General features: G+C 37.2%; 1 protein-coding gene across 2 annotated transcripts in view; it reads right to left on the reverse strand.

The window, feature by feature from the left end:
* Positions 1-19754, reverse strand: part of LOC127451669 (protein AF-9-like) — a 91551-nt gene that overhangs the window by 20440 nt on the left and 51357 nt on the right. For both annotated transcript variants that reach the window (XM_051716642.1, XM_051716561.1), the window contains exon 7: positions 12557-13135. In XM_051716642.1, coding sequence (XP_051572602.1) covers positions 12557-13135 — 579 coding nt within the window. The remainder of the gene's footprint in view (positions 1-12556; positions 13136-19754) is intronic.

Raw genomic sequence — 19754 nt, forward strand, 5'->3', positions numbered from 1 at the left:
TACCACCTGCTGTCTCACAGTATACAGCCTCCTTGCCATATGTGAATCACATGCCATTATCAACATCAAAAAGACATTAGCAACGCATTGCACGTTATTATACAAAAATGGGTTTGTAGTGTTATAATTGCAAATCCATCTGTGCAGCTTGATTTACTTTCTGCATCTGTCGTATGTGAAAGCATCTAAATCAGCCTGTGAGGTCCCATGACACCTCGCAACACCAGTTTAATGCAGACTCTAAAAAAGAAACAAATGTAGTTACTTGTGAGGCCATTTCCATGATCTTCTGCTCCACACTAGAGGCTTTAATGGGTCTTTGTGTCACTTCCCCACTGTAAATCAATGGGTTCCCCCTCCACAACCTAATGGAGGCTGATTTATGATAGCACACAGCCCTTTGGGGCAATGTTCACGCTAAGCCTTCCCACTCACACGTTTCCTCTCTTTGAGTTCAGAAAAGCTATAGAAAGTTAAATATTTACACATGAGATATTATCAGAGCAAACAATGTTGCTAAAAGAGACTAATTTTAACGTAAGAGCACCAAAAAAGTTATTCACTCTAGGGAAAGGTCACCCAAAAATGAAAATTCTTTCATTATTTACTTACCATAATGTTTTTCAAACCGCAATCCCGTATGACATTCTTCCGTGGAACACAAAAGGATATATTAGGCAGAATGACAGCCTCAGTCACCACTCACTTTCACTGACTGGAAACAAAAAAGGCAATGCAACTACGATCTGACATCTCCTTTTGTGTTCCAAAAGTGTTTAGAACAATATGAAGGGTGGATAAATAAAGACAGAATTTTCATATTTGGGTGAACTAACCCTTTAAGCAGTGATGTCTTTGGCTATCCTTAATGCCGAAAAGACTAACACAGAATCTAAGCTGTAAATGAAAACAAAAGGGAAGGGAATGTGACATATATCCAGTTAATAAGTCCATCAGGCCAGGCTTAAACTAGATTTAGTGGAGGCCTCTTTGAACTGTTGCATCTGTAGATTAATTGTCGAGGATACCAATTTACGAGGCACCTTTGAACTTGCCGGGCAATATCTCACAACGGACCGAAGCCTCTCAGAACAATGGGATTGTGATTGATTGGATTCTATGGAGGCAAAGCAGCAGACATGTTTTTAACAGGCCCCTCTTTGCTTTTAGAATCATGAACTGTGATGACTGAAAATATCATTAAAATGTAACCCAGTCACAATTTGCGCTCATGTGCTGCATGAGCAGTTTTTCTTGTTCAAGCTGAGACGTTTGTTTAGACAAAAATAATTTTTACTAATCAGCAGGGATGTGCACGAGAAATTGACTAATCGAGTACTCGTTCTGCACCAGCTAGTCAAATAGTAAAAACACTACTCGAATACCGTAAATACATTTTCCTTTATGCATTTGCTTGCTGTGAGCAATGCTGAAATACATTGTACTTCTGAATCTCTTACTACATCTAGCAGTTACAATTGAGTCCACTGGGGGGTATTGGGGGTGGGGCACTGTAGATGTGTGTCGTTGAGGTGTTGAATGAGAGAAGATTTAATGCCGTCGTTTGAAAGTAAAGCCAAGTGTGGCATCACTTGCAATATTTTGATTTATATTGAATTCAACTCTATTGGTATTCAGTGTCAAGAAAACTCAAAGGTCTTGCAGGTTCATGCTTTACAACATAAGGAAAATCCGACCTTTCCTGACTGGATATGCTGCACAGCTCCTGGTCACAGTTCTGGTCATTTCAAGACTGGACTACTGCAATGCCCTGTTGGTAGCTAGCACAATTAAGCCACTGCATATGGTACAGAACGCTGCAGCGTGTCTGGCCTTCAATCAGCCAAAGAGGGCCCATGTCACCCCACTGGCTGCCATTAGCTGCTCACATCAAATGAAAGGCTTTGAGTCTAGCCTTCAGGACAGCCAATGGAACAGCACCCTCTTACTTCAATTCACTTCTCCAGGTCTATGTCCCAACTCGCTCTCTTTGCTCTATGATAGCAGCGCCTGGTGGTCCCGTCGCAAAGAGGCACAAAGTCTATTTCACGATCATTGACTTTCTCAGTTCCTCTGTGGTGGGATGAGCTTCCAACCTCCACATGATCTGCTGATACCATCTTAGCATTTAAGAAGCAGCTGAAAACACAACTGTTCCACGAGCACTTAACCAATCCACACTAAATGCACTTAATAAAATAAAATCCTTGTCTGTCTCTTTCTTCTATGATAGCATCTATACAACTCCAGCCAGTTTGAGAACCATGAGCATTACTCTAATGCCATCAGTATTGGTTTCTATTAGGACTGTCGATTTAACACGTTAATTTAGTGCGATTAATTATATAACAAATTAACACAATTAATCAAGCCCCATGATGCATATGTAAATTCCATAATAAAAGTACAGATTTTTCTACCATACAAGCAATTCAAGCTTGAAGTACATCTACTTTTATGAGCTGAGCCAATAGGTGGCATCGTGCTTCAACAAACTTCACAAACAGCGCAGCCACAGAATGAGAACCACTCACTTTTAGGAGGAAGCACAACAGGTAGGCGAAACACAACAGAATACAGGAATCTTGAGACGTGATTTTCAAAGTTTCCACTACTTTAACTTGACACAGCATCCTAAAAATGTGCAGTTTATGACGCTGAATACCAGTGAGATGCTCCAAACGAGTCCGTCTGAGGCACGCATGTGCATAGTGACAATTAAAAACAGCGCAGACAGAACGCATTCATGTGTACTGTGAAAACTGGACACATTGATGAACTCAATGCAAAAGAGACTGCTGTCAACTGTAGGCTTGTTCAATGATATGACAAAACAAATTCTTATAAAACTTTCTTTAGCCACTTGTTGTATTGTCTAATCAATGCTTTATTAATCTGCCACAATAATGCAATTTATTTCAAACTGAATTTCAATCCGTATTATGTACTTATAATAGGTCCTACATATTATAATTATAAATATTTGAATTATGATGCATTATTTATATGAATTATCTTTATTTTGGGGCCTTTCTCAGCAAAGATTTTAATCAATTGACAGCCCTAGTTTCTACATAAGCTTCGGGTGAGTGCAAATGTTTTTTACTGTTATTTTTATTTTTATTTTTTTATGCATATTGTTAATTTCATTTTTTCCCCAAAAGAAAAGCAGTTTGTTAAAGTTATCTTATTTTAAAACCATTCTTGATGACATTTCTGAATAAATTAAAATATACATTTCACACATGTGAAATATTTTTAACTTGAATTTAATTTACGAGTAAATGATTACATACTTTGTGTTGACACTCCAGACTAGATTTGGTGTATCATTAATTATTTTAGACTGAAACAGCGCTGTATTCAACAGAAAAATACAGTAGTTTGAAGTCAACATTGAACGACATTTGCAACCTATTTTACTTCGGTATCGTGACGCATTTCCAAGTGAAACTGGACATTTTACATAGTAAAGTAGGGCAGGATTTGACTTTTTCCATTAGTAACTGACTGGATTGTGAAAAGTGGGCAATCAGTTTGCAGTCAGTGGTGAAGAACTACTCCCCTCCTGAAACATAATAAAATACTGTCAATTTAGAGGCAGTGCAGGCTATGCACTGGTGAATTTTGCACAGTAAGACCATGTATTAATGTGTATTAGGAAAGTAAACGGTCAATTTTAAGCACAGATGCATAGCTAAAATGTCTGTGATTACAGGCTTCTACCATGCCACTATGAAAAGAAACAACAGCTTGAAGGGACTACAGTATTTACAACCTTAATAAATACCTGTGGGGCTATATGATTTACTACAATATGCATGACAAAATACAGTATAAAAAAAAAGAGAATTATTCATATAGGTAAAAGAGGTCCTTTTTAAAATAACCCTTCCAAAGAGGGGTGCTTGTGAATACAGAGTTCTGTAACAGAAAAACTCGCTTAAAGGCATCCTTTTAAAATTACATTCAGTAACATGGATGCGAACAGTCAGGGGAGCAAATTGGACAGATTAACTACAATCCAAAGACTTCCCCAGAAAATGGAGGTATAATAATAATCAGGCTTCTTGTGGTAAATGCGAGCAAGGATAAAAGAGCAAGAACCCAAAGGCACTCTGTTACAATTGCCTCCTTGACTCTCCACTTGGCTGAAGTTCTGAAGTTTAAAGTTACGCTTTAAGTCCGCTATATGTTTTTCTGTGCTGTGTAACTCTAGTGTTGAATTTAAATTTGTACTAGCTGGCTAAATATTATACAATCTATCCAAAAGCTTATGAGGTGAAGAAATATTCTGAACGCTTGGAACATAAACTAAATACAGCGAGGAAGTTGAATGCAATACTATTAACCTAATTCCTCTTGGAGAGCGGCATGAGAGAAAATCTAAAGAAGCTATTAAAGTTAATCTGAATTAATTTGTTTACATTCTTCTCTGATGAGCACTTGGTGAAACGGATTCGGCTCTCCTGGACAAAATGTTCAAGAGGAATTCATTCAACTCTTCGGCCAATGGGGAAAGTGACTCACACAGTGATTATGGCTAATGGTTCAGAAACGTTTTTCAGAATACACAGGGGAAACGTTTGCTGCCATGTTGTCTATTCAGAGAGAATGGAAATATGGTGACTAACATCTATCCAGCATCGATGATAGGAAAAACAACAGGTTTTCGTTGAAATTTCATCAGTAATGTTAGTCCTTTTCTTTCTTACCTCTTTTCATCCTTACAATAATTTAGCATGTATTACTATAGTAAATGTGTAGTTCAGCAAACTGTAGTTACTATGGCAGTTTGTTGAAAATGTTGGAGGGAGTCAGGGAATTTCTTTCATTTTCATTACAACTACGACAGTTGAAGTTGCTAAGGCAAGAGTCACAATTACTATTGATCACAGGGTTTGGTTAAATGCATATTAATTTGTATGTTTCACGCTGTAGATTTAAAAGAACCAGCTCGTTAGAGTCATTCATTCAGGTATCTGAGGTATTAGTTCAGGCTAACTAGAATGATTTGTTTGGGAATCAGACTACATTAGTCGTGCTGATTTAATAGTGGTGTTGCAGTGCAGCTGAATTGTAGGAAGCACTGTCAGTGTATTTTAGTACGATGTTTCATCCACATCGACGGAAGAATGCATGCTTGACAACATAACAGAGCCAAAATTCATGAAAATAGCTCGTTCTGGTAAAAAAAAAAAAAAACAACAACAACAACAACAACAACAGCAACAAAAAACATTCTAAATTAGTGCCGGAAAAAAAGGAGGAAAAAAGCTCAAAGAAACACAATGAACGAAGAACCTGTGCAATATCCAAGGACCAGAATAGTTCATAGAGACTTGGTGGAGGGCTCTATTGAATTCAGCTAGCAGGGACCACTGAGCAACCACCCAACCACGACCTAGCAACCACAAAACAACGCCCTGGCACAACACCCTAGCATAATGACAGCAACTATTGCACAGGCAAGGACCAAAACATTTCTTAATAGTTTCAAAATTTGTTTAGGCTACAGTTTTTCATTGCAAATACCACAGTTTGTCTTACAGAAACCATAGTTAAAATGTTCCAACGATGCTATAAAGGAGCCATCCATGGTTTGAACTGTGGTTATTATAGTCTTATTACAAATACCACAGTTAAACTATGGTTACCATGCAATACCTAAGGAAATTACAAACCCTAAATGACAGACCAGAATCAACATTTAACCCGTCCTTTATAAAACAACCACATTCACCATCTCCTGAAAACAGCACCCAGCCAAAACTATTCACCACTGGCATACTCACGGCATCTTAAATCTAAATACTGTGCGAATCGGTGGCTGGATATAAGAGTGAGCTATAAACCTGTTACGGCTTACTCACTTGACTGGGGGAGACAGTGGTGCTAGTGAGAGTTGCTGGCAGGGGGCCAGTGCTAAAAATCTCCCATGAAGTGAGTTGACAATAGGGGCTGCCAAAAGTCCTGCAAGCAGGGTGGTAAAGACACTTAACTTCTACCCCTCGCAGAGTCTGTGGAAGAGCAAAGTTGTTTCTTTGAAGTTCCTTTCCTTTAGTTTGCACTGCTTTTTTCCTCTCTTTTTTCTTCAGTCTGCATTTTATTGCCTGTTTGTCTGTCTGGGAGCCTAGCTGACATCAAACGCATGGTCAGGGTCCGGCGCTGTAAATCAAGCCGCCTTTCTCCTTTGGCCACAACCCCCTTCCCCAAACTAGATGCTTGTAAAAGTTCATCAAAAAAGCCCCACGCCCCTTTGACAATAAAACCGATGTCATCACTCATTGGGGAAAGGCTATAAGATCTTTAAGTATTAAGATCATCAGGAGTGTTTGGGCTCCTCAAACCCCTGAGAACATGAAGTGGGAGAGAGGGAGAGAGAGAGAGAGAGAGAGAGAGAGAGAGAGAGAGAGAGAGAGAGAAAGAGACTATGCCTTGCTGTCACCCATTCTTGATTAATGGTAGAGCTGTGGCAAGGCAGGAAAATGGTACATTACTTATTTTTTAAAGCTAATGAAAAAGCAACTTCCACCAATGTGGACATGGTCCGCAGTTAGCTATGATGTGCAGACCACCAAATGAAAATTTCGCACTAAACCACTAGCACAACTAAATTATTAAACAAGGAAATTGTCAAATTGCTGTTGCACAAGTAAATGTGGTGCTTAAAAAACATGCTGTTGACAAGATTAACAAAAGCATTTAATATAGAGCAAAAAGTGTGACTTTTTCAATGAGTGTACACAAATAATGGTTTAGGATTGGGGTTTGGGTTAGGGGGTAGGGTTAAATAATATGCACTCCTGTTGACTGCATTACATAATTTAAACTAAAAAATACAACTCACTTTTGGTGCCACCCTGTGGACATTTCAGCCTGAAACTGGAGCTCACAGGAGCCCATACTTTTGACAATACTTTCAGCTTCGGCCACTGGGGGTAGAGATTAGAGGAAGTCACTCGCATTTGCAACCAAATTTCACAATATGCGACAAAAAATGTCTATGATTAGCCACTGGCTGTATTCAGCAGCAAACCCATTGTGAGTAATAGTTTGATTTGACTCTGTGTGTCCAAAGACGAGATCCATGCAACCTATTTGTCATTGAATAATGTCTCTTTTAATACCCTTTCTGTTCTTTACAGTCATTTGTTGATTTAAAAATCAACAAAAAAGAAACATATAATTCTAATCACACATAGCACGGATAAGGTAAATAAGCCATTCGAGTCCTCTTTTGTTAACATGTGCTCATTTACAGACACTCTTTACAGAACTGCTGGTAAGAGACAGTACCAGTATTTAGCACGTGTTCAACAAATCAAAGTAAATACTTGTGAATAGTAAAGATTATGCAATTAAACAAACACTTAATCAAACATAATATATGCTATATAATATTGTTTATTGTTGGAATAAATAGATTTGTTTATTATTAAAAAGCTAAATGAGACCAAATTGACGAAAAACTAAAACTATGAGTAAAATGTACATTTTCGTAATGTACCTAGTAAGATGGTCCCCTGTGTAATTAACAGCATTAGGTGGGAGAGAATGTCTTTCATATGTAAGCAAAATGGACATTCTAACTGAAATATACCCATATGAATCGATATCGAAGTGAAATAGGAATGGAATTGAGAGCTTGTGAATCGGAATTGAATCATGAAATCTGTATCAATTCCTAGCCCTAGTTGCCAGGGTGTTGCTATGTGGTTACTAACTGAACCAACCTCAAGTTTCTAAGATATTCTGGTCTGTAATATGGCTTGGGGACTCCTTCAATGCAAGCCTTCGGGATTTATTGTCCACCAGGCAAAAATCATGAGCCTGATCGCTTAGAAAAGTAACAGCACATATCTCCTCAACAAGCAGTATGATTTGAAGTATCATTCATGCCCATAACCAGTGCAGGACAAGTTACGCAAAGACGAATAATCCTTAGGGTTAGAGATTTGAATGAACCCCCAACCACCAGTATGAGCAATAGAAACAGTAGTGAGGCTCACCACTAATAAATCACTTAACCGCCTTCTTTTTTAACAGATCATGAGCTGAAAATAAATATGTCAACAATGTGTAAAAATTATTTCAACTGCTAATTCTTACCACTGAAGCCTGTATTCATGGTGAAGTGCTTTGTAATAAACACAAAACCAAAATGACCCTCTTCATGCTAGACTCATGAGTTAAGCAGAGGTAAACACACAAAGCAGGTGGTCAGTACCACCACCACACAGCTGGTCTGTGGCTTTACGACCATTGCCTCTGCTGTGGGGTCATAAATTTAGCAATGGCTCTGAAACGGGTAACTGTTCTGCTTTAGAGCTATTGTCCCATTCCCTTCAAGCAAAGCTCTTGTCTTACGGAGGACGTCATAAACAGATTTTAGGATTGGGTTACATCCATCCCCCACCAGTATTTTACTCTGCTAGTTGTTGTTGTTAGTTGAAACATAAGCTTTAGATTCGGCCAATGACTGTGGCACTAAACAAAGAAAATATTTATAATACAGGTTAAAGTAAGTATAGTTTGGAGGAAAGAAAAAAAGAGAAGAGTTTAAAGTGTAGACGTATCTGGGGTACACACTTGCATGAGTACAGAATGCATATTGTGTTGTATACTACATTTTGAATTGTGTGCATTACATGTATTTTTTACACGGCTCTCTGGAATACTCAATTCTGATTGTTCAATGGCACCATCTAGTGGTCTGATATTTCTGAGTAACAACCGCACATCCACATATCAGACCGCTCATCAGGGTATTGTGGGCCGCCTTTACCACTTCTAGGATCCCTGTGCGATCACTACAAGTAAGCAAAAAAAATTATTTCAACTCAAATCAGTGTTTCATGTGCATTTATTTATTTATGTGGTAAGTAGTATTTTTTATGAGCTGGATAATGAGGAGTCAGACGGTCATTATTTACAAGATAAATACCAACAGACTCAGACTCAAACCAGGTCGATTTCAGCTGTTCAGCGATTTATTTCTTCTCACATAATTACATAATTTCAACGCAAATCAATGTTTCATGACCATTTATTTATTTATTTGGTTAGTGGCCGTGTAATAAGCAGGATAATGTACAGTCAGCCAACTGTTATCGCAAAATAAACCCCTTGAGGCTGATACAAGACCCCTCTGCTTAGCGTTAGTGTCCTGATCTCCCTGTCGGAGTTTATTTTGCAATCACAACCGACTGTACATTATCCCTTACATATTCTATATTGTGCGCAATGCATTAACGTAAGTACTTAATATGCCTTGATTGCTATGTTCTTTGAAGCAAATCACCATCAAGCTCCTTGTAAGTGTAATTTAGGACGCCAATAAATTTAATCTAAATCATTTAACCAATCCACTCCTTTAAATAAAAGTCCATACTTTTAGTTATGAATGTCCCAAAGATCATTATCCACTAACAACTGTTACAGCTTTTGGGTCTAAAAGTCTAGACAAAAGCAAAAGCAACAACTTCCTCTACTGCCAAAGCCTCCTTCACTACTAACATTCACAATATATTAGTCTTTTGAAGAGCAGTAATGCTTGCAGACATGGTAACCCAAAGAGAAAATCACCTGGTATTCGTCCCCGTTGTCATAAACACTCAAGTTTCTTCCCATCCCTCTAGTTTTAAGGAGGGGGATTAAAGGAAAACTCTTAGCTATTCATGGTGTCCTTTCTCCATTCTCCTCAGGTGTCATAAAACCATAAATCTCATCTCAGCACTTGCCTTCTAACCAATAAAACAGCCCGCTTTATGAGCTGCTCTTTTAGTGAAGGTGAATGAACCCTGCCACTAGTGACACTACTGCCACAGCCCAAAACATTCAAGCATAGATCTATATGATGAACTACTAAAATTCAAAGCCAGGATCAGCAGCAAATTAAATCAAGGATAATTCAGTGACTTGGAAATTGCCAGTGGTGTCAATGAGGTGTGGATCTCACATAAAACATTTGATTGAATTCATTACATGATATGCCGATTAATTAATTGAATTAAATACAATGAATTGCATATACATGTAATTGCTGAGAAAGGCCCTCTAATAATAATAGTTCTAATTCAATATGTAATGATTACATTATAAATTATTCCTTTATTTTAATTTATAAATATAATTATTATTATTAATAATAATTCAGATAATTAAAATGCAATATATTATTGTGGCAGACAAGTAAAGCATCGATAAGACAAAATGGTTTTAAAAAGCATTAAATTATTTATTTCCATATTTTTTAACATAAGCCTATCACTAGCCTACAGTCCACAGCAATCCATTTTTTAATTGAATTCATCAATCTGTCAGAGATATATTTATTATAAAGGCTTTTCTAAAGATGCGTCAATGTACACATGCATCACACGGACACTTTTGTAGTGTCTCACTTTGGTTGCAATGCGTCTACTAAGCTTTTCTTCTCTACGTGACGGTGTCAAATAAAACATGTCTCAAAATCCATGCATTCGGAATTGTGCATCGTCCAGCTGTGTTTGAATGCAAGAACACTTTCTCATCTTGTGCTGTTGCTAGTGTGTCTGTACAGCTGCGTGTTGTCCATACAGCTGAAGTTTTGCTTACTGCCCCCTGCTGAAAACAGGTCGTACTTCAAGCTTGAATTGCTCTGATGGAAGGAATATTCCTTATTACAGTACGGGGGCATGATTAATTGCATAAATGTTTTTAATATTTTAATGTTTACATTTTTTACATAATTATACACTCTGAATTAATGCGTTAAATCAACAGCCTAATTTTTTTTTCTTTTTCAGCAAATGGTCAGTGAAATGGAGGTGCTTAAATAATGTTCCTGGTTTAATAAAATTTAAGCTTAAATTGACAGCATTTGTGACATAATGTTGATTACAACAAAAATGTATTTTGACTCGTACCTCCTTTTCTTTAAAAAAAGCAAAATTCTGGGTTCCAGTGAGGCACTTACAATGGAAGTGAATGGGGGCCAATTTTTGAACGTTAAAATACTCATTGTTTCAAAAGTATAGCCACAAGACATAAACAATATGTGTGTAAACATGATTTTAGTGTGATAAAAATCACGTACTAACCTTTCCTGTGTAAAGTTAAAGCTAACTTTACAACTTCATTACCATGATGATGTAATGCCAACAAACATTAAAACCCTAAAACGACTGTAAAAATGACAATTTAAATGACTTTACAACTAGTTTTAACAGAAGAATTAATGCAAGTACTTTTATAACATTATAAGCTTCACATTTCTGCCTTTAAACCCTCCAAAAATTGGCTCCATTCAAATTACTTTTTTGTTGTAATCAACATTATGCCACAAATGCTGTCAATTGAGCTTAACTTGTATTGAACCTGGAACATTCCTTTAACCTTCAAAAATAGCATAAAGCTTTTTTTATGAGCTCTGTAATTTTTTTAGCTGTGTTACCAAAGCCATGCCTACCTACAGTTTACAGTAAAACCCTGATTTTTATGAATTTGTAATTTTCTAATGAAAAACATTAAACAAACATCAACATTATTAAAATGTTGCATGTAATGATTTAAAACAAAAAACTGTTACGCACCAATGTGTACCATATTCTTGCAAAGTGCAGGATGTTAACCTAGCAATATGCCTTCAACAATCATTATGAAAATCTGATTCGTGATACACAACTGGTTAAATGAACTGTATTACAATAAAACACAAATGCTCTTTTGATTAGATAGCTGCATATAAACAGCTCATCGGATGCCTACATACTGTACACTGGAGACACATTACGGTTATAAACACAATAGATTGCAACAGTGCCCTCCCACTTTTTCAGCTGCCTTTCTTGTTTCCGGAAACATTTTCCCCATTCATTTTTTCCATAGGGATTTCAAAAAATCCTTCGTAAAAGAGTTCTAAGCCAAGAACCAAATCAACCAGCACCAAGGAGAATCAAAACGTTACAAGCAGAAAAGTATTTGAAAATCGGACAAAAAGACAACGGTACAAGTCTCTGTACTAAACGTCTTTAACGAGTGAATGAACTAAGATCCCATGAAGCACTGTGAATAAAGAAATCAAATAAAACTTGTTTTTCTTATTATTAAAATATTCAGATATTCTGTATGCAAATATACAAGTATTTGAGAGTGTAGAGAAACTGTCTTTCACAGTGTGTCTTGAGATTGGGTGGTTGCTTCAGAGCATTTTTGGTACGCTTTGCTTGCCGTGATTTGTTTAATGGTGAATCGTTTCCCTTCAGGATCATGGGTAGTGTAGTTCTTCACCAGAATTTGTGCTATTAAACACAATTTTTTTTAAAGATTAAGTTGAAATAATGCAGAATGGTGAATTCAATAGGAGCACCTACCATCAGCTCAGAGCTCAAGGTCTGTCTTCAAAGTTTTATCATATAAAGTAATTGTTAAAAATCTATTCCCCTATGGAAAAAATGAATGGGATTTTTACTTCTGTAAAAAAGGGACTATTGCCCTCTCTACCAATCAGGGGACAACTAATCAAGTCAACCAGCCTTTGCAACAGAAGTATTATCATTGGTAACGCACTTACATCTGATCTGGTGAACATGCTGTCCTCCATGTCTGAGTCATTTTGGTCCAGCACACCCTGAAAGGGAGGTAATGACGCTGGTTTCCTCTTCTCTGAAGGTTCACTAATTTGTAACTTACTATGTCGGATTTGCGACTTGTCCTTCAGAACCTTTTTATCCGAATGGTGGTGCTGGAGCGAGGTGGGACAAGCATGCAGCTTTTGCGAGCTCTCTGAAAAACTGCTTTTCCGTTTTTTGGTAACATGGCCTTCACTGTCCAACACAGGCCGCCGTTTACTATGTCCCAAGTTTGAGAAGCTGACCTCTGATGACCGCTGCTCCTTTGACGAGGCCTTGGGCTCCTTGAATCCCATCTGAGGAACAGGGTGATCTTCCTGAAGAGGCTGATTCTCTTTGGGTTTCTTAGAATCTTTTGAGAGTTTTCCAGAGTCCTTGCTGAAATCTCTGAAGGCACTTTTGGACTCTATTGAGTCTTTGGAAGGCTTGTCCTTGTGCTCCTTGGACTGTTTATGGAGCTTTAGGGAGCTGCAGCTGATATTGTTTGTTGTAGTAAGAGCACTGCTGTTTTTGGACCCGTCCTATAATGAGAATATCACAATATTCAGTAATGCATATATAAATATACTATTAAATCTAGTTCTATGCAGAATTAATAATTTGCATTTTTATTTATTCATTTAGCATTTTTTCCAGAGAGACTTACTCGGCGGTGTCATGGTACATTGATGGTATCAGATGGCAATACCATGGTACTTTGATATATAACACGGTATTATTACTGTTTTCATGTACCAAGGTATTTACATGGTTCTTCAAAGAATACCATGCTAACATGGTAGTACAAAATTACATTGTAGTACCACAGCACTTTTTAGTACTTTTGTTGATAAAATTAAGAACAATACATGAACAACTGATATATAGATATTTACAGTTGAAGACAGAAGTTTACATACACTTAGGCTGAAGTAATTAAAACTCATTTTTTAACCATTCCACAGATTTCATATTAGCAAACTATCGTTTTGGCAAGTCGTTTAGGACATCTACTTTGTGCATGACATGTGTAATTTTTCCAACAATTGTTTACAAACAGATTGTTTCACTTTTAATTGACTATCATAATTCCAGTGGGTCAGAAGTTTACATACACCAGGTTAACTGTGCCTTTAAGCAGCTTGGAAACTTCCAGAAAATTATGTAAATCCTTTAGGCAATTAGCCAATTAGCTTCTGCCATGCTAATTGGCTAATTGAAGTCAATTGGAGGTGTACCTGTGGATGTATTTTAAGGTCTACCTTCAAACTCAGTGCCTCTTTGCTTGACATCATGGGAAAATCAAAAGAAATCAGCCAAAATTTCCAAAACGGCTTAAGGTACCACGTTCATCTGTACAAACAACAGTACGCAAGTATAAACACCATGGGACCATGCAGCCATCATACCGCTCAGGAAGGAGACGCATTCTTTCTCCTAGAGATGAACCTAGTTTGGTGCGAAAAGTGCAAATCAATCCCAGAACAACAGCAAAGGACCTTGTGAAGATGCTGGAGGAAACAGGCAGACAAGTATCTATATCTACAGTAAAACGAGTCCTATATCGACATAACCTGAAAGGCTGCTCAGCAAGAAAGAAGCCACTGCTCCAAAACTGCCATAAAAAAGCCAGACTACAGTTTGCAAGTGCACATGGGGACAAAGATCTTACATTTTGGAGAAATGTACTCTGGTCTGATGAAACAAAACTTTAACAGTTTGGCCATAATGACCATCGTTATGTTTGGAGGAAAAAAGGGTGAGGCTTGCAAGCTGAAGAACATCATCCCAACTGTGAAGCATGGGGGTGGCAGCATCATGTTGTGGGGGTGCTTTGCTGCAGGAGGGACTGGTGCACTTCACAAAATAGATGGCATCATGAGGAAGGAAAATTATTGGAATATATTGAAGCAACATCTCAAGACATCAGCCAGGAAGTTAAAGCTCAGTCGCAAATGGGTCTTCCAAATGGACAATGACCCCAAGCATACCTCCAAAGTTGTGGCAAAATGGCTTAAGGATGACAACGTCAAGGTATTGGAGTGGCCATCACAAAGCCCTGACCTCAATCCGATAGAAATTTGTGGGCAGAACTGAAAAAGCATGTGTGAGCAAGGAGGCCTACAAACCTGACTCAGTTACACCAGTTCTTTCTGGAGGAATGGGTCAAAATTCCAGCAACTTGTTGTGAGAAGCTTGTGGAAGACTACCCAAAACGTTTGACCCAAGTTAAACAATTTAAAGGCAATACTACCAAATACTAACAAAGTGCATGTAAACTTCTGACCCACTGGGAATGTGATGAAAGAAATAAAAGCTGAAATAAATTATTCCCTCTACTATTATTCTGACATTTCACATTCTTAAAATAAAGTAGTGATCCTAACTGATGTAAGACAGGGAATGTTTTCTACAATTAAATGTCAGGAATGGTGAAAAATTGAGTTTAAATGTATTTGGCTAAGGTGTATGGAAACTTCTGACTTGTAACTTTGCCTTAAAATATAATTTTCTATAATGCGTGTATATAATTAAAAAGTTCTAGGGCTGTCACTATTGATTATTTTGGTAATCGAGTAATCAGATTTTTCTGATGATTAATCAAGTAATCCGAAAAATTATTTAACTCAGATTGCATAAAGTTTAAAAGTTGCATTTAAAGTTTTGATGTATTTTACGATTGAATAACAACAAAACAATTGTGCAAACAATACCTTAAGCGAACAGACACCCAAAGCAGATCTATAATATAAAAAGATGTAAATTCAGGCTGACAGAGATTGACTTCTCCAGGTGTGTCCAACTTTTTAAATGCAAGATCTACTTTTTTCTCAAATATGGGAAAACAGGCCATGGAAATAAAATAATTTATCTTTTCATAAACAATGTCTGAACAGTGCCCACCACCCATCTTGTTTATTGAGGATAAGTTATGTGGTTAAACTATTTTATAGTGCTACATACAGATCGCAAAAGCTTGTCGCTTGCCACGTACCATGTAAAATGCCCTTAAAGGGTTCGTTCACCCAAAAATTAAGATTCTCTCATAATTTACTCACCCTAATGCCATCCCAGATGTGTATGACCTTTTTTCTTTTGCTGAACAAAAGCAAAAAGTTTTAGATGTATTTTTCAGCTCTTTCGGTCTGTACAATGTAAGTGAATGGGTGCCATAATTTTTAAGCTCCAAAATCCACATAAGAACAAAATAAAAGAACTCCAGTGGTTAAACCCATATCTTCTGAAGCGATATGATATGTGTGGGTGAGAAACAGATCAATATTTAAGTCCTTTTTTTACTACAAATTCTTCTCCCTGAGCAGTTAATTTTCACTTTACTTTCACTTTCTCATTCTCCTTTTTCTGTTTTTTGCAATTCACATCTTTCTTGCATATAGCCCCCTTCTGGGCAGGGAGGAGAATTTATGACAAAATATTACTTAAATATTGATCTGTTTCTCACCCACACCTATCATATTGGATCCGAACACATGGATTTAACCACTGGAGTCTTATGGATTACATTTATGCTCACTTTATGTGGATTTTGGAGCTTCAAAATTTTGAAATTTCTGAAATATTTTTCTAAAAATCTTCATTTGTGTTCTGCAGAAGAAATTCATACACATCTGGGATGGCATGAGGGTGAGTAAATGATGAGAGAATTTTCATTTTTAGGTGAACTATTCCTTTAAGCATCTGAACATTCAGTTCCTTAGTGAGTAAAAACGTAATAATTTCACACGCGGAGATATTAATTTCTCCCTCAGGTAAGCCAAAGTTATATGTTGCATCTGTGGGGCGCGAGACATGCAGCTGTGGCTTTAACAGCAGAATCGCATTGAGCTTTGACTGACAGCATACAGACAGGCCTGTGGTTTTATTCAGTAAATAAAGTTCTCTGGATTCCCACACTGAGTTTTACCTGCAATAATGGCCATAAACTGTAAAATATTTATTGGAAGTGGGGTATTATCTATTTTTAAACAATCATCACAAAATGTAATTTACTGTACATGAGGATAAAGATCGCATTACATTCAAATGGTAATTAATTTGAACTAAACAGAACTCAAATGATAATTTGCTGAAAATAACCTTCTAAGATCGTCAGGATTCAGTCAGATTTATTGAACAGAATGTGTTGAATGCATCCATAACTGCATGTGTAACTTTAATCAAGTCCAACTGACATCTTTTTCGTGACATTATTTTATGCTGCTTCACAAAAGTTTATATTGCAAAATGATTGTGTAAATAAATAGGGTTAGACTGCATTCCAATACGTTTTTTGTTGTGTTCAAGCTGTCCCGCGCGGCAATGAAGGGCTCAACTTCCCTCGCACATCCGGACACGCAGCACCGCAGTCGCATGCAGATGGAGCTTACCGTGTCTGTGTGTCCAGTGGGTTTGTGAAAACTGGATGTCATCTTTTCAAGTGCTATTGCATTGCTGAAGTGATGTTTTTTAGGTCCTGCATTGATTTTTAAATCTAAAGTGAAGCGCTGTCACACAGCTGACACCTCTTTGTTATGTGTCGGCACCCTCGTCTGTGGACTGCATCACTTCCGCCTTATTTTCGATTTGTAAATTCTGCGATTTTGTAATAGAGGAATTTTTTTTAATCGTGACAGCCCTAAACAGTAATTATTAGGGGTCTTTACTATATACTGACATAAAACATTTTTTAATATGGGTAGAGGTAGGAGGGGTGGGGTAGTATCAAAAGTGTAATTACTACTGCTGTCAGTCTATACATTTTTTTTAATCACGATTAATCACAACTTTTCATAATTATCGAGATTAATCGCAGATTTTGAAACTGAAATTTTACTCTATATACTTCTTTTCCTATCTAAATGCATTTATATTCTTTTTAGTAAAGAAAACAAAACAATATGTAACAGTAATGTTTTATAAACATTATAAAAATGAAACCTTCCACAGTATAAAATTAGATATTCACTAAAATTGCACCAATTCTAGTAACATTAACCGTTTCCCAAAGTCTAAGTGGGAGGTTGACTAATTAAAGGAAATAGTCTGCATAGGTTGCGCATTCTTTGCAATTAGCATTGAATCTCTCAAACACTCATCCTCCAGATTATTAGTCTGCCGGCAGACTGTGGCTATATGCTTTGCTACAGCAGTCATGAAGACGCACTCTGGATTCGCGTCAGGGCGTCAACGCCTTCGTCAAGCTTTACTTTCAACTCCACATGAAAAGCGTTTGCAGACAACATGTCATTCTGCATTTTCATGATAGTTAAGACTTAACTTGCTTCTGTGGTAATTAAATTGTGCCTTACAGAGGCTGCAGAGTATTTGATTTCTGTTGCAAGTCCCATCTGGACTTGTTTTGTAAAACAAAGAGCATTAAGTGGTCCTTTCTCCGTCACTTGATGATTGACACGGAATCGCTGTTGTTGTGTGTGTGTGTGTGTGTGTGTGTGTGTGTGTGTGTGTGTGTTTGTGTGTTGTAGTATATGCATCAGTGTAATGACCCCAGGCTGACACATCGCAAAGTCTTGCCTTACTCCAACTACTGTTTAGAACTCACATGAACAAAATGCCAGAATCTAATATCAATCTGGTAAACAATTAAGAAAAATGTACAAGTTAAACATTTTAACATTAAACGCAATTAATTAACATTAAACGCATACGTCAACACGTTAACTTTGACAGCTCTAGTAATTAAACAATAACATGTATGTACATAATCAGAACATTATATGAAACGCTTACTTTTTAAATGGCAGTATTAAGTGGAAACCCACTTAATGTGGTTTCAAGTAAACTACAAGCTCAGCTCAGAAAACATTATCATTGTGAGTTTTTCAGAATGATCTGGAAAGCGGTTGGAAAGGCACTGATCTGGATAGAGCTTACTTCCATTGGGGGATGGGCAAATGTGAAAAACTCAGAGCTTTCTGGCAGGCAACCTGGGGATGGAGCAACAAGCATTTCCTTAGCTTTCGTGACAGGGTTATCCTACCTGCAGGTCAAGCTAACTGGCCCCTGTCAATAAGTCACTGATGCAGTAAAGTCATTAAGCAGTCTAGACAGAGGAGGTGTTACAACTTGCCCAGACTACTTTTAAACCTTTTATTTATCTGCTGTTAAGACCACAAAAACACAAAAGGGTTTTGAACAGATGTGCCTAAAGACCACCTTTTTCCCTCTTCTTTTAACTTTTAAGGTGTTAAAAACGTACTGCAGCCACTTTAACAGCAACCATCACCTATTAAAGGGATAGTTCACCCAAAAACTGAAAATTCTCTCATCATTTACTCACCCTCATTCCATCCCAGATGTGTATGACTTTCTCTCTTCAGCAGAACACAAATGAAGAATTTTTTAAGAATATCTCCGCTCTGTTGGTCCCCACAGTTCAAGTGAATGGTGACCAAAATTTTGAAGCTCCAAAATGCACATAAAGCATCATAAAAGGTAATCAATACGACTCCAGTGGTTAAATGTATATCTTCAGAAGCGATATGAAAGGTGATGCTGAGAAACAGAAAAATATTTAAGTCCTTTTTTTTTTTTTTTTTTTTAACATAAATTCGCCTCCCTGCCCAGTAGGTGGCTAAATGCATGAAGAATGTGAATCGCCAGAAGCAAAAGAAGAAGAAAGTGAAAGTAAAAGTGGATATTTATAGTTTAACCACTGAAGTAATATGGATTATTTTATGCTGTCTTTATGTGTTTTTTGTAGCTTAATTTTGGTCACCATTCACTTGCATTGTGAGGACCTATAGAGCTGAAATATTCTAAAAATCTTCGTTTGTGTTCTGCAGAAGAAAGAAAGTCATACACATCTGGGATGGCATGAGGGTGTGTAATTAATTAAAGAATTTTCATTTTGGGTGAACTATCCCTTTAAGGGCCAGCAATGTAATCGTTCACCCGTAACCACAAGCTGTTGAGGTTAACACATTGAGAACACCGGTGAAATTGTACTCTTTAAAACTATATAAAAGTCAATTTAAATTGTCTTGATGCCAGCATATGTTTATATTACATAAGAGCATTTACTTTTGGTGTACGGAAAAACAGATCACCGTCTGCATTCCTCAAAATTTCTCCTTGTGTTTCATAGAAGAAAGTCATATGGGTTTGGAATGACATGAGGGTTAATACATACATGATAACAGA

The sequence above is a fragment of the Myxocyprinus asiaticus genome, chromosome 1 (assembly GCF_019703515.2).
Source record: "Myxocyprinus asiaticus isolate MX2 ecotype Aquarium Trade chromosome 1, UBuf_Myxa_2, whole genome shotgun sequence".
Taxonomy (NCBI): Eukaryota; Metazoa; Chordata; class Actinopteri; order Cypriniformes; family Catostomidae; genus Myxocyprinus; species Myxocyprinus asiaticus.